The 14,726-nt window shown below is 37.8% G+C and overlaps 1 protein-coding gene across 2 annotated transcripts in view; it reads left to right on the top strand.

The window, feature by feature from the left end:
* Positions 1 to 14,348, top strand: part of LOC111874251 (protein FAM160B1) — a 77,040-nt gene extending 62,692 nt beyond the window's left edge. For both annotated transcript variants that reach the window (XM_023869595.2, XM_023869594.2), the window contains 2 exons: positions 3,900 to 4,141; positions 12,672 to 14,348. In XM_023869595.2, the coding sequence (XP_023725363.1) occupies positions 3,900 to 4,141; positions 12,672 to 12,771 (342 nt within the window). In that variant the 3' untranslated portion in view covers positions 12,772 to 14,348. The remainder of the gene's footprint in view (positions 1 to 3,899; positions 4,142 to 12,671) is intronic.
* The last annotated feature ends 378 nt before the right edge of the window (positions 14,349 to 14,726 follow it).

Here is a 14,726-nt window from a genome sequence, read left to right as displayed (position 1 = left end):
CACCATCTCGAAATCTTGTCATCTCACGCCGAACCGCATTGGAAATGTCCTCTCGTGTACGAAAGCGTTTCCCTCACAATGGCTGTTTCAATTTGGGTATTAACACTTTGCGGACCGCCAATTTAAATATTTAAATCACCCTGGGGACCGGCATTTTTAAACCTACTACCCTAACTTGTGCACTGTTCACTTTAAAAATTAATATAAAATCTCATAATTAATTTTATGAACTAAAATTTTTAGAGAACATTTACCAATGCTCCTAGAAGTGCTTGAGAGTGTGATATTCCTGGAAACATTCCCCTTTGTGAAGTGGCATTACACAGAACTTGCAAATGTAGGCAGTCATGCTCGTTTTTCTGTGAACTGTGCAAACACGACATTGCCTAGAAGGATGCTTCCCCTTGGAATGTTCACTCTTCACAATTTTCACGAGCATATATTTCCGCATATCACCTGAGAGTCGCCCAGGGGGGTCCACATGAGGCCTGAGAGGGGTTGGAGTTGATGGTCTCGGTCCCACTAAGTCTCTGTCTGACTCTCGTTCTGCCGCCACCATCTGGTATGTAGCCCAGGCCTTTGCCACATTCATCAGAAATGCTTTGTATTTCAATTTTGAATTGGGGTTTAGATTTTTGTAAACCAAAAATGAATTGAAAATGTCACAATTTATAAGTCACAAGGCAACTTTCTTTGTCCACTTTATTGTTTATATAGGAAGAGAATAATTGGCCAAGTATTGATTTTCTCTGTCAACTCCCTTCATGAACATATTATACTCAGAAATACAAATAGGCTTCTTTACTTGTCCATGTCTCTTTTGAACATGAACCGTGCTTGAATTGTGAATTGTGGAAATCATATTCACAACACGAGTATCTCTATCTCTAAAAACAGTTCTGCTACTTCAGACACTTGCGTTGTTTGGAATTTGTTTCACCCCTGGATTTCCAGTGAACTGTCCCAAAGTAGGCATTTTGCCCCATGTAGCTGTACCTGCAATTTTACTACCTGCACTTTCGTCGGAGCTACTTTCACTTTTATTGTCTGTGGCTACACTTGTTTGTTGACCCCTGTCACTGCCACTGTCTCAGTTTCACTACTCCTCTCACAAGGAACGTCAAATAGCTCATCGGAGAACGAGTAAGATATTTCTTTTTCTCCGAGATATCGCTTCGTCTTCAACCGCTTCTGTCCTTGATTCATATTGCACTAACATCCTGCCTGGTACATAACAGCTTGAAGGGTCAAAGATTATTTTCCTTTGGAGGGAGAACCAAAACAGCACGGTCAAGTTACTACCTACTAGGCAAACATTCCGGAGTAATATTACGCAGTAGTCATTCATTTGGGTAGCGCCAGAGAGATGTATAGTGTGTTGCAACTTATTGTGTTCTAAAAGCCAGTTAACAGGCGAACGGTCCACTATGTTTAAAAGCAAAAAACCTTTTAAAGGGTGCATGGTCCGCAAAGTGTTAAGTCATAGTTACATGGCGAAAGGTCAGGTGAACATGGAGGATGGTGTAGTACTTCCCATCCCCAGCGTCATAAACGGTTATGGACACTATTTGCTGTGTGGGCGGTTGCATTGTCATGAAGGACAAAGGTTATGATCACACTGACTTCGCGCTGGACTCGCTTAATTGTCCTTGGACTTATGCATCATCTCGCAGCATCATTAGAAATCAGACGTTGCTGTCTCTCAGTGGCAAATTTGGAAATTTCAGAAAAATTATGTTTCCATGACTTTTGAAATAACCTACTCATCTTTAATTGTTAGCACCTTACACGAAAGACATGAGAGATCTCCGATCTGTTTGTAGGCCTGGCTCAATATGTTACATTCACTGGATAGTAATGGAGGAATGGGAAGAGCTCAAACTCTGCATTCTGCCTGCTTCATTCCTGTCTTTCCTTGGCTTATCCTTTAGCTCTGAAGGTGGAGAGGATATATCCCTCCGAAACATCAGTTGACGTTCACAGAAGACAGAAGTCTTAAAAAGATGTGTGTTCTCGTCATTGCCCATCCAGCGCTCAGATTAATCCAGTAGTACTTTCTTACTAATTTTATGGCCATATGGGTGTGAAATGTTGCTGATTATATAAATGGAAAGCTCTGTGTACTGTAAGTGAAGTAGTATTTTTATTTGTTCTTTGAACAGAGTGCAAGAAATGGATGTGTGTGTGTGAGGTCATATCCTCCTGTTTGCTGTGTCATGACTGAGCAAGTTGATTTATCAGTAATATTGTATCCAGGGGTTGCTTGGTTTAAATCTCAGCTGGAACACTGGCAATCGTGACTGCAGTTCTGCATGGCTTTTCTCAGCCCCCTCCAGACAAATATTGGGATAGTGCCTTGATTAGGCCATAATCAACTGCTTCCTTCTGAATTTTTCTAGTTCATTATTCACCAGTCATCCTACAATTCAACACTATATAGTGTGAGATACTGACTTATCATAAAATAAACCCCAAAAAATACATATTTCATCTCTGTTTGGTGCTGGGAGTCTGCAGTAAACTTAAGTGAATTCTGTTTAGTTTGTGTCCATTGTAATCCCCATACTGTGTGTGAAGTTGAAGTAAGGCATTTATCAGTTTTCTCAGAAATATCTCAATGTAAGAAAAATTGATAGATGGCAAAATATGTAGCCTGTTAAGCTCTAAAGATCTACAGCTATTTTAAACATTTTCCAGTATAGTGAATGTTGAACAAAATACATACACAGTAATTTTTGTCTCTTTGCTGTAACTAATGTCCATGAAATGGCAAAGAATAAGTTTATATGTACTTTCCACTCTTGTTTAAATAGAAATATTCGCAGATGTAGCCAAAACAGTATATATTTTTAATGCATAGTGTGTAATGGGTTGGTTCTATATGGGTGTGGAACTTGGTCTCCGACATTAATGGAGGAACATAGACTGAGGGGTGTTTGAGAACAGGGTGTTGAAGGGAATATTTGGACCGAAGAGAGATGAAGTGACAGGAAGTTGGAGAAAACTGCACAGTGAGGAGCTTCATAACTTGTACTCTTCTCCAAGTATAATTAGAATGATCAAGTCAAGGAGGATGAGGTGGGCAGGTCATGTAGCGCAAATGGGGGAGACGAGGAATGCATATAAGGTATTCGTGGGAAAGCCGGAAGGAAAGAGATCTCGGGGAAGACCAAGGCGTAGGTGGGTGGACAATATTAGAATGGATCTTAGAGAGATATGATGGGATGGTATGGATTGTATAGATCTGGCTCAGGATAGGGACCAGTGGAGGGCTCTTGTGAACACGGTAATGAAACTTTTGGTTCCATAAAATGCTGGGAAATTCTTGAGTAGCTGCAGAATTGGCAGCTCCTCCAGAAGGGCTCAGCTCCATGAGTAAGTAAGTATGTAATGGGTATCATTTTCTGCATTTCTCATGATTCCAGTAGAATAGAACTTGACAAGGCTGTACATATCATGAGTGATCTAACAATTGTTAGAGTGTGTGGATTGATCTCCACATAGTCTAGGGATGATTGCATAGAAAGTATGTGCCATTTTAATTGGTAACTAAACAAATTCCATGGTATATGTTCTTAATTGGGCAGTTGATATTTCTTCACCTGCTCAAGAAATTATTTGCCTTTGAATCCAAAATTCAGACTATCATCACAAAAGCCCATTATTGAATTTTGTCCACTTCTCATTTTCACATCGTATTTCTTCATGATCTGCTTTGATATTATGCTACAGTTAATGCCCATGTCTCCTGATTCATCTTTTCTCTTGATTTAAATTCATTTGTTAATTCACTCCTACCATAATACAAATTTTTCATCTCTCAACCTTCACCTGAAAATACTGAATAGAGAGAGTACATTGTGGTGTTCTGTTAATGTAATCTTCACTTTTTGTTACAGCCTTATGAAATCAATCTCCAGCTGACAGGACTGGTTTCTCACCTTGCCATGTTACCTCATCCATATCTCCATGAATATCTGTTGAACCCCTTACTGCCATTGCGTAGTGAGGCCAACTCCCTCTTTTCCATACTTCAACTGGTAGCAGGTGAGCTGATGAGCCAGATTCCTGCAATGAAAAATTACAAACATCTGTTGTATGTGACCAGACAAAAATTGCTGGGTGATGGAAGTGATATTCAGTAAGTACTCTGTAAGCTTTAGCTGTCCACTGTGGCAACATTTATTATTGAAAATGAACAATTATCATTTCGAATTCTTCAGTCTTCCTTTCAGTGGTTCAGAGTAATGTTAAATCCCCTAATACAGGTTACTGGCCTGTCATTGAGTACTCCCATAAACTGGATTATTATTCTGAACCTCCAAATGGGTATCCTGAAACTTATAACTCTAAGAAACAATACAGCTGTTAGTAAACATTTTGTTTGCTGGGGGTTGTGGTTGTGGTGATAAAAATTAAAAAACACTATAAAATGGCAATTTTCCAGTTGCCATAATACAAGGTGGTTCAAATATGACTGGGACTGATTTTTTTTTAAACCAAAATTGCCAAACACTTACTTGCACATGTCAGTCTTCAAAATACTCCCCCCGGAGTCAGCACATTTTTTCCAACGTTCTGGAAGCATCCTGATGCCCTTTTCAAAAAAGTTTTGTGGTTTGCAGCATATCCACTCCCGAACATTCTGGATGACTGCGTCGTCCACAAACCGCATGCCTTGCAAGTCTGATTTGAGCCTTCCGAACAGGTAGAAATCACTTGGTGCCAAACTGGGACTGTACGGCGGATGTGTCAGAAGGTTCAATTTCAATTTCTGGAGGGTTTCCATTGTTTTGGCCATATGGGGGTGTGCACTGTCTTGAAGGAAGGCTACGCGCTTTCCACATGTCTTCTGCTTGGATCAGATCTTTTCCTTCATGTCTGTTGCCAGGAGGTCTGAGTAATAAGCTGCATTGACTGTTCTGGCATCTGTCAGAAAGTCTACATGGATAACCCCCCTGCCAGTCCCAGAAGAACATTGCCATCACTTTTTCTGCTGAACCGCTCCTCAGCGCTCTCATGGGTTTGGGAAAACTGGTATGCCGCCACTCGCATGGTGACTGCTGGGACTCAATAATGAAGTAGTGCACTCACGTTTCATCGGTGGTCACTGTATACTTAAAGAGTGCATCACCATCATCTTCAAACTGCTGCAGAATATGACTGGCAGCTTGCATGCGTACCATTTTGTTCACGTCCATCAAAGTGCATGGTACCCACCGTGCATTCACCTTGCGATAGTGCAGGTGGCATTTCACTATGTCTTCTACACTACCAACATTGATGGACAGCATTGCTCCAAGTTCCTTGATAGTGATGCGCCTGTTCTCACGAATAAGCGTGTCTGCATGATCAGTGTTTGGCTAGGTGACAGGTGTTCGCTGCCAATGATTGCGGTTCATTCTCCACGCGCTCTCTACCCTATCTGAAGCACTTGCACCACTCAAACACACGGTTCTGTGAGAGACACTCTTCCCCATGCTGTTGTTGGAGTCTAGTGAATTTCAGCGGACGGGACGTTTTCTCCGAGGAATTTGATCACAATGCATTGTTCCACGCTCCGTGGTACCTTCTGTTCGCTCATAATCTAGCAGCTCCCAGACAGGACCGAACAGGAGGGAGGGTGGAGGTTGTGGCTTCACTCTCTCAAGGTCACACAGCTGCTGTGCAGTGTGGCTTGTTTACACACAAATCAGTCGCGGTCATATTTGAACCACCTGGTATAAATGTAAAACTAGAATTGTGAACTGAATAAATTAAGCCACAGTCTACAGACTACTGGTAGAAAAATACTGAGAATTAGAGGGTTTTTGGTCTTTGTCTGTCATCAAGTATTATAAGAAACAAAGGAACGCCTACTCTTTTGGTTTCGTAAGAAAGAGCTGACCTTCGTTACTGGACAGCCTATGTCAGTGTAACTGTAGCTGTATAAACATGTGAGATTAGGCTTTTATGAAACACTTCATGTATGAGATATACACAGAGCCTAGAGGCTTTTCCTCTTTGTTTGTAGGACTGCTACCCTTGGAATTAATACCCAAGTCAGTGAAACTGTAGGGATAACCTTTGAGCTGAAGGTCACATCTCAGGTTACTAATTTTGTTAAACAAATTTTGTCATGATCTTCAACCCAGTGATTATTCCCAAAGGGTTCATTGATTCGGTTATTAATTTCAAGGGTAGTAGTCATCTGAATAAAGAGAAAAAGGCTCTGGGCTCTGTGTATATCCCAGGTGTGTAAGGTATTTCAGGAAGTTTAAAGTTATAGGGAATCAACATTAGGAACATCTTCAAAACTATAAATGCACACTCAGAAGTTCACTTATGAAAACCAGGCTGGAGAGAGGTCCAAAACAGTTTGCACATTTTGTCTGTAGTAATAATAATATTGGATGGGGCAGAAGCTGAATGGCAAAACTGGCAGACCTATAGCTGTGCAGCTCCCTCAACATAGGCATAATCTCAAAAAGAGTCTTCTAGAAAAATTAAAATTAGCCCAACATTCATATGAATAGGGTTATAAGGTAGGCTGGGATGAAGAATTTGGAGAATTAAAAATAAGAGCAGGTATAGGTAATACCAGGAATTATCCCATATGGCATGTTTAACCAATCTGATGAGTGAATCCAGTTTGAACATTTCTCCCATTTGGATACACCTTGTCAGCAGTGGGGTTCACAGCTCACACCGAAGGTCAGTGTGATCTGATAGATTCTTCATAGGTATCTATATTATTTTAGTTCCAGGATTCAGTTTTTATTACACATATAGCACTAGCAGCAGGCAAAGAATGGTTATGTAGTATGAAATTCTGTCAGTCCTATGCAGTGGTTTTCATGGACTTTATTGGTTAGGTTTTAGCATAAAATTTCCACATTCTTTTCTCTTTTATTTTCAGGTCTTTGAATGCTTTTATCACAATTTTTATTATATATTTTCACGTTATTTCCCATTGACAAAGCCTCATCTCAGGTATTTATATAGCTGTAGTTATACTGAGAGTGTCCAGTGATTGAGGTTAGCTCTTTGTAACTGAACCAACAGACTAGATGTCTCCCACCCCTCGCCTCAGGATGGAAACAAGACCAGTTTCTGGAATGTCGCGTTCTTTCATGTTTCTTATAATACCAAACAATGGACAAAGTCCAGAACCCAGTAATCCTGAGTGTTAATCACCATTGTAAGAACCCTTTAGAATCTATCAAGAAAACACTGGTCTGTGAGATGAAATCCTTTGGCACCCTATAGTGCATTGGCCATATTCGAATGCTTTTAAAACCATATATTTTATCTTCCAATTCACACATGTTTTCTCCCCAGATTTAATGATCAGAGACTTTGGTGTATGAATTGCAGGAGGAGTTACAAAACTGGTAAATTTGAAACATTTCCTCTATGAAACTGGCAGACCCTACAGGAAGTTTAGTTACAAGAAAAATGCCTTAAGAAGAGTCTTATCTTTTGGCATATAACACCATGCAGTCCATTAACTTTGAATGGACTGCACGTAATTATTTCCCAAAAGACATAACTCTACATAATCACTGATGTAAGAACCTCAAATCCTACAAAATACCGTAACTTTCTCACATAAATTGTTTGTACATTTATTAACATAATTTTATATTATGCTGTGTGTGGGTGTGACAGCATATTGTCTATCACATGACCATAAGTTCACACCACAGATCAAGTGTTATGTAGATACAACAGCGAACAGTTCTTGCCACACCACAGTATGTGATGTATTCCATTCATTCACCCTGTCAACGTGCACCATATTCTGTATCTACCATTAATCTGTTCATCCTTTATACATCTAGAAGATGGCGGACATGATAGTTGAATGTGAGCAGTATTGGGAAGAAAATAATTTGAAATTGAGACATTCCCATGATTCATGTGCTCAAATTGTAAATAGTAATCATTGTTATAAATGCGTAAGCTGTGAAGTGATCAAAAATTTGAGAAAAGATCTAGAAGAGTTTGGCAATCTACAAGAATTAGTGAGCCGTCAAGCGGTGAAAGATGCTATACAAGTTGACCATGAAAACGAGGTTAATTGGTGTAGAGTAACTAAGGGTTGAAGAAGACCAGTTTTAGTAAATTCTCAACAAGAGCTGCTGATATTAAATAACCAATTTCAACCACTTTGTAACCTCAATCTTGATGAATCTGCTGGAAGATCTCAAATGCTGGAACAGAAAACCTTAAGATGTGATAAAACCATAATAGTGAAAAGGGCAAGAAAGAAGAGAATTTTAATAGTTGGTGATAGTCATGTCAAAGGAATGGTGAGAGAAATACAACATAACTTGAAGAAGGGTTATGTAGTTCAAGGAATAGTGAAATCAGGGGCTGATATGGAAGTGATTCTTAGTTCTAATGCGAATGAAATTAGAAACCTAACGAAAGATGATTTTTTAATTATTTGGGGAGGTGTAAAAGAAGTATGTAGAAATGAAACCCAAAAATGCATTAAGCAAGTTAGTAAATTTTGTCCAAAGTAATTTAAATATGAATGTAATAGTTCTCAGTTTACCCAAAAGATGAGATTGGGTGGATCAGTCATGTGTGAATAAGGATTTTAATAGTTACAATAGAAGGCTGGGTAAGCATTTGAAAGTGTTAGACCATGTGCCTTATATAGTGATTAATTATGATAGAAAATTTCGTACAAGCCATTGCATGCACCAGAACACAGAAGGTAAGGAGTATGTAGCTAAACAGTTACTTTCTTTCATGATACGAAACTACATAAAGAAGACCTGGCAGTCGTATCTTTAGACTGGGATAATGTTAAGATGAATGATAAAGTTGTGGAAAATGAAAAAAAGAAAAGTGATGAAAGCTGTAAGTTTGAAGAAGTTCAGGGAACTTTATTAGAGGAGGTAGTTAAACTCAATGAACGAATGATCTCCCTGGTGCTGGGTAAGAGAGTTAGAAGATGACCAGTAAATATGGGTGATGATTTTTTATGGTAATACCTCAAAACGTATTGAATTTGAAGACCTCATGCAGTAGTAGTGACCTTAGTCAAGCACCAAAGATTAAACTTAAGGATACTAAGATAAGCTCTTTTAATTTATTTCACCAAAATATTAGAGATCTACAACATACAATTGATGAACTGATTTGTACGTTAATTAGTCATGACTTAAGCACGCATGTAATTTGTATAACTGAACATTACTTAACTGAGCAGAAACTTTTATTGATCAAACCAGAAAATTCTCACGATCATTAAGTAATGGTGGAGGTGTTTGTATATACTCTAAATTGGGTATGGACTGGAATCCAATTGATATAACACAATGTTGCATGGAAAAGGTGATTGAGGCCTGTGCAGTCCGATTAAATATTGGTAATAGTTATTTTATAATACTATGTATTTACAGATCTCCTTGTGGAAATGTAGAGGAATTTATTAAGCAATTCGAACTAATACTGAAATATGTTTACAAGCCTAAACTTGAATTAATAATATGTGGAGACTTTAATGTAAATTTTTTAGAGATTACAAGTAAATCTCTTCAGCTTATTTCACTATTTCAGATGTACAACTTGTTTTGGGTTGTCGAATTTCCAACTAGGATTACAACTGATACCAGTACTGCTATTGATAGTATATTTTTGGATTACAGCAGATTAAATACTTTACAGGTGTACTCAGTAATCAGTGGGCTTTCAGATCACGATGCTCAGTATTTGACTGTTAATAGTGTTGTTAACTGCCAAAGGAATAAGAGTGGATTAGTTAAAAGAGGAGTTATATCTGAGTCTGGCATCATAACTTTAGCGAAATGTTGAGTAGGGAAACCTGGGAAAGTGTTTTGAGTAATCTTGATGTTAACAAAAGTTTTAATCTATTTTTAGTATCTTTTTAATGATTTTTGAAACATTTTTTCATGCGAAATTTGTCAAAAATAGTGTGTGCTCTAACCAGTGGATCACGGAATTAAAATTTCATGTAAGCGAAAAAAGTATTTGTATTTGATGATAGATCTACTAATTACCCAGGCTTAAAGGAGTATTATACTCAATATTGTACGTTGCTGAGAAAAGTTATCAGAAGAGCTAAAGCTGTATATTATGAGGGAATAATAATGGCTGCATCTAATAAGTCCAAGGAGTCCTGGAAAATCATAAAGAGAGAAAATGGCAGAGAGTCGATGAAAAAACATTCATATTCAGAATTGAGAGAAGGTAATCTAATAATCGATAGTAGGAATGAAGCTAAGGCATTTAACTCATATTTTTTTAGTTCAGTTAACAAATTTGTTGGTCAGAGTTCTAATATATGTTTTTTACCACTTTCATGTGAATACTCTACAGATAAGATTTCTGAAATTGTAAATATTCCAGTTACTGAGGCAGAAGTATTAAGCACGATAAATTCATTAAAAAAATAAATCATCTTGTGGATATGATGGGTTGTCAAATAAAATTATTAAATTATATGGTGAACAGATAGCAAAATCGCTTACTTATATTTATAATCTTTCTGTAAGTTCGGGCAAATTGTCCTGACCAATTGAAATATGCAAATATTATACCATGTTTTAAGAAGGGTGATGTTACTGAAATTGCCAACTATAGACAGATATCTTTATTGACAAGTTTCTCTAAATTATTTAAATATTAGCGTTTAGCAGGCTTAAACAGCATTTTATAAGAACTGATATCCTGGCTCCTGAGCAGTATGGCTTTCGTAAGGATGTTTCTGCACAAACTGCCATCTTTAATCTAACTGATACTGTTCTTAAAGCATGGAACAATAAGTAGTTTGTGGTAGGTATTTTTTTGTGATTTGACAAAGGCCTTTGATTGTGTCAGTCATGATCTGTTGATTCAAAAGTTGAAGAGGTATAAAGTCAAAGGGCCTATTTTGAAATGGTTGGAGACTTATTTAAAAAATAGAATGCAAAGAGTTGTGCTGTATACTTGTAATTCAACTACTACAATCTCTGAATGGAAATCTGTAAGGTTTGGTGTTCTACAGGGATCTGTCCTGGGACCAATGTTGTTTAATGTTTATACAGCACGTATTATTTTGTATGCAGATGACACAACAATTTTAATTACCTCAAATGACCTAAACTCTTTGAATATTAAATTAAATAGATTTATAACTAGGATTTCAAGCTGGTTTCGAAATAACAATCTGGTACTTAATTTGAGTAAAACTTGCCTGATTAAATTTGTGACTCCTAAGTCTCCAGAGTATACATTATCGGTAACATATAATAATTTTAGGCTTAAAGATGTTGATAATGTTAATTTTTTAGGTATGTATTTAGAGTGTCAACTTAATTGGGAAAAACAATCTGAAAAATTATTAAAGAAACTGAATACAGCGTGTTTTATGCTCAGGAAGTTACAATCCCTTGTCAGTGAACAAGCTCTTCGAATGGTCTATTTTTCTTATTATCAGTCTCAGCTTGAATATAGTATTATATTCTGGGGTTCTTCTCCAGTTATGAAAAGTGTATTTGTTGCCCAAAAAAGAGTGATTAGGGTTATACTGAGATTGAGTCCTGGAAACTCATGTAGAGAAGATTTTAAGAAGTTTGGTATTTTGACGGTTCCTAGCCTATATATCTATTCTGTATTGATGTTTGTTGTTAGAAATCGCAGTTTTTTTCAAACCAACAATAATATTCATCATATAAACACTAAACAGTTTGGAAAGCTACATGTGTCATCAGTGAGATTATCTTCAATCGTGTTATATTCATCCATTATGGTTTATAATAATCTTCCCCAAAATATACAAAGGATGAGTGATAATGTGAAGATTTTTAAACACACACTGAAAAGTTTCCTCACAACAAATTTTTTTTTAGAGATGAATATATTTCTGCTAAGCATATATAACATTTAATAAATATATTCCTTGTAATTTTGTTTATGAATGACAGTGTAAATTATGGTTATTTGGTGCTTTTGGTTGTGTGTGGTTGTTTGCTGTTGACACGATTGTACTTCTGCAATCAAGTCTTATTTTGACGAGTTCAGTATCCAGTCCAGTTCAGGCAGCAGATCAGTGAATTTATGAATTATGTATGTATGTATCCTTTGATGAAGAAATGTATTAATTCATCCTTTATATGTACAAATGGAATACATGGGATATATGTAAGTAATTTTTTACTTTCTGATGTTCTTGCTATATAAGAGGTCATTATGTTTGTGAAAAATAGTGATCTCAAGGGTTTGATGAATTTACACATTTTTAGACCCATGAATAGGAAAAGTGGTTTTTGGAAGCCTGCCTGTCTCTGTGCCTTACTAGCACCTGTGCATTGGGACAGATTTTATTCATGTTCGGCATTTTAGAGTTTATCCACCATACATTGGTGCCCAGTGAATATGAACATTGTAGCTCCAAAAACAGAGGCCCCAAGAAATAAATTCATGATTTTCATGGAAAGTGTTCAGATTATTCCGAATAAATATATTGAGACCATCTCTGTAAATAGAACTGCATATGTGGTATCTGGCCTATGTGAGAAAGTATATGCAAAATCTTTGCTCTGATTTTTACTTTGTTTCATGACCAAAAATGAGGGTACCTGAATTTCACAATGGTGTGAATTATGCCATAAAATACAGTAATTGTTTCTACAGATTCAGTCTCCTGGTGGTAATGTGTTGGTTTATTTGCTTAGGGAGGAAGAGAATAGTCTTCTTGAAAGTATGGTGGTATTGGAAGAATTCTGCAAGGAACTGGCAGCCATTGCCTTTGTCAAGTACCATCATTCGTCTTGAAGATGAAGCACTTCCCTGACTGCCAACAGCAACAGCATTTTTTCCTGTAAGGGAAACAACCTCAGGATTTTCATTTGAATAAATGAAAAGGCCTTTCAGAGAGAGCTAGTCAGTCATTTCATGCTGGCTTAGAGCCATCAGTGATCATTTGAATTCTGAAGTATTGTACAAGTACCAGCCATATATTGATATTCAGGACTTAAACTACTGAAGTGCAGCAAGTATAACATCACAGAATACCTTTTGTATATTTCAACTTCCTATTTCCGTAAGTTTGATCTATAGCAGCTGTTGCTTCTAAAGAATCTTAACTGCAAGGAAACTTATTTCCCCATTGAAGTTTTTACAGCTTGTTTGTAGAAAATATATATCAGAGCTTACCTGGAGAGTTATGCCGGTGGTAGTTTAACTACCAGTAGGGTCACCCATGACAAAGGTCAAAGGGTAGAGTCCAGACTAAGAGAGATACCCTGGTCCTACAGGTTGCAGGTTGGGCATGAGGGTTACAACCTCAGCCTGTAAAAAGAATTTTGTTCAGAAACCTAACAACCAGCCTCAGTAAATCATATATGGATCCATTTCCTATGGCAGCACACACTTGTTGTGGAGACTGGTTGTAGAGGAGGCCAAGGCTCACCCAGGGCTGTAGCGTCGAGTGGTAGGTAGTTATATATCACAGCTTGAAACTACACTCAAGTCTGCTTTTGAAGAAATTAAAGGGTTTTTAATTATCCTGTTCTGTATGGAATATATTTGAACCACCAGTTCTGGGTGCCATTTTCAGTGGTTGAGTTCTGAACCACCAGTTCCGAGTGCCGTGTTCAGTGGTTCAGGCATAGGCACTCTGCTTCACATTTGGGAGGTCCCATGTTGAATTCCAAGCCAAGAGACCTGCTTGCCTTGGTTACTGTTTTTTAATAGTTTTCTGCAGTTCTCCAGAAAACCTGGGATAGTACTTTAAAGTAGGCCATACCACTTCCTTCCACATCCATTTTATTTCATCTTTCACATTCTTCCTCCCATTTGATAACGTACAGTATTGCCCAGAATAAACTGCACCAAATTTATTTATTTATTGTATTTTTATATGTTCACATATGTATGGAAACATGGAATTATGCGAACATATACTCAAGAATAGCTCTTGAATATCCCCCCTCCCCTGAACAGATTTTCAAGTAGTCTCTGAATTGTTTTTTCTGTTCTTTCCCTCAGAACCTGACGGATGTTTTCTTTCAGTTGTCACAAAGAACAGGGTTCAGTACTCTTGGCTTGGTTATTCCCCGTAAGAGTGTCATGGGAGGTGTTAGTTCAGGTTTATTGGCTTAGAAAGGATAGTCAGTCTCTCCGGGGGAAAAAAGCTGTGTGAAATGCAGCTGGAGAAGCTGCAACATTTGTTGAGCAATATATGATGTCTTGTTATCTTGCAGAGACTTATTTCTGAAACAGCATACTTCTAACACACCACATATCATGAAGAAGAGGTACAGTTATTCGTTGTTGATATCTGTTCTGATTAACTGTCACATTTGTACCATGATCATCATTGTTGAAATAAGAACTAATGGCAAACCACATGATAAGTCGTTTTTTTTATTGCTAGTGGGGTTGGACTAAGTTCCTTGTACTGCAGCCACTTCTGGCCTATTGTACCAGCCCCAGATGGTAGGTGAGGGTGATTGTGGAGCAGTTGGTGGACTGAAGATTGGCAGGGGAAACCGAAGTACTCGGAGAAAACTTGCCCCATGTCCACCACAGATCCCACTTGACCAGACCCAGGATCGAACCTGGGCCGTCTCGGTGGGAAGCCAGCGACTAACCGCTTGAGCTACTTCACAGCCACTCTCCTTATTGGGGATGTTCAGTAAACTAGTAAAGTTATTACAGACCCAGGAACCACATTATTTACATGTTTGCAGATAGTATGATGTGTGTCATTCATCAGAATATGAGGT

The sequence above is a fragment of the Cryptotermes secundus genome, unplaced genomic scaffold (genome assembly GCF_002891405.2).
Source record: "Cryptotermes secundus unplaced genomic scaffold, Csec_1.0 scaffold1262, whole genome shotgun sequence".
Taxonomy (NCBI): Eukaryota; Metazoa; Arthropoda; class Insecta; order Blattodea; family Kalotermitidae; genus Cryptotermes; species Cryptotermes secundus.
This window is presented reverse-complemented; position numbering and strand designations above follow the sequence as displayed.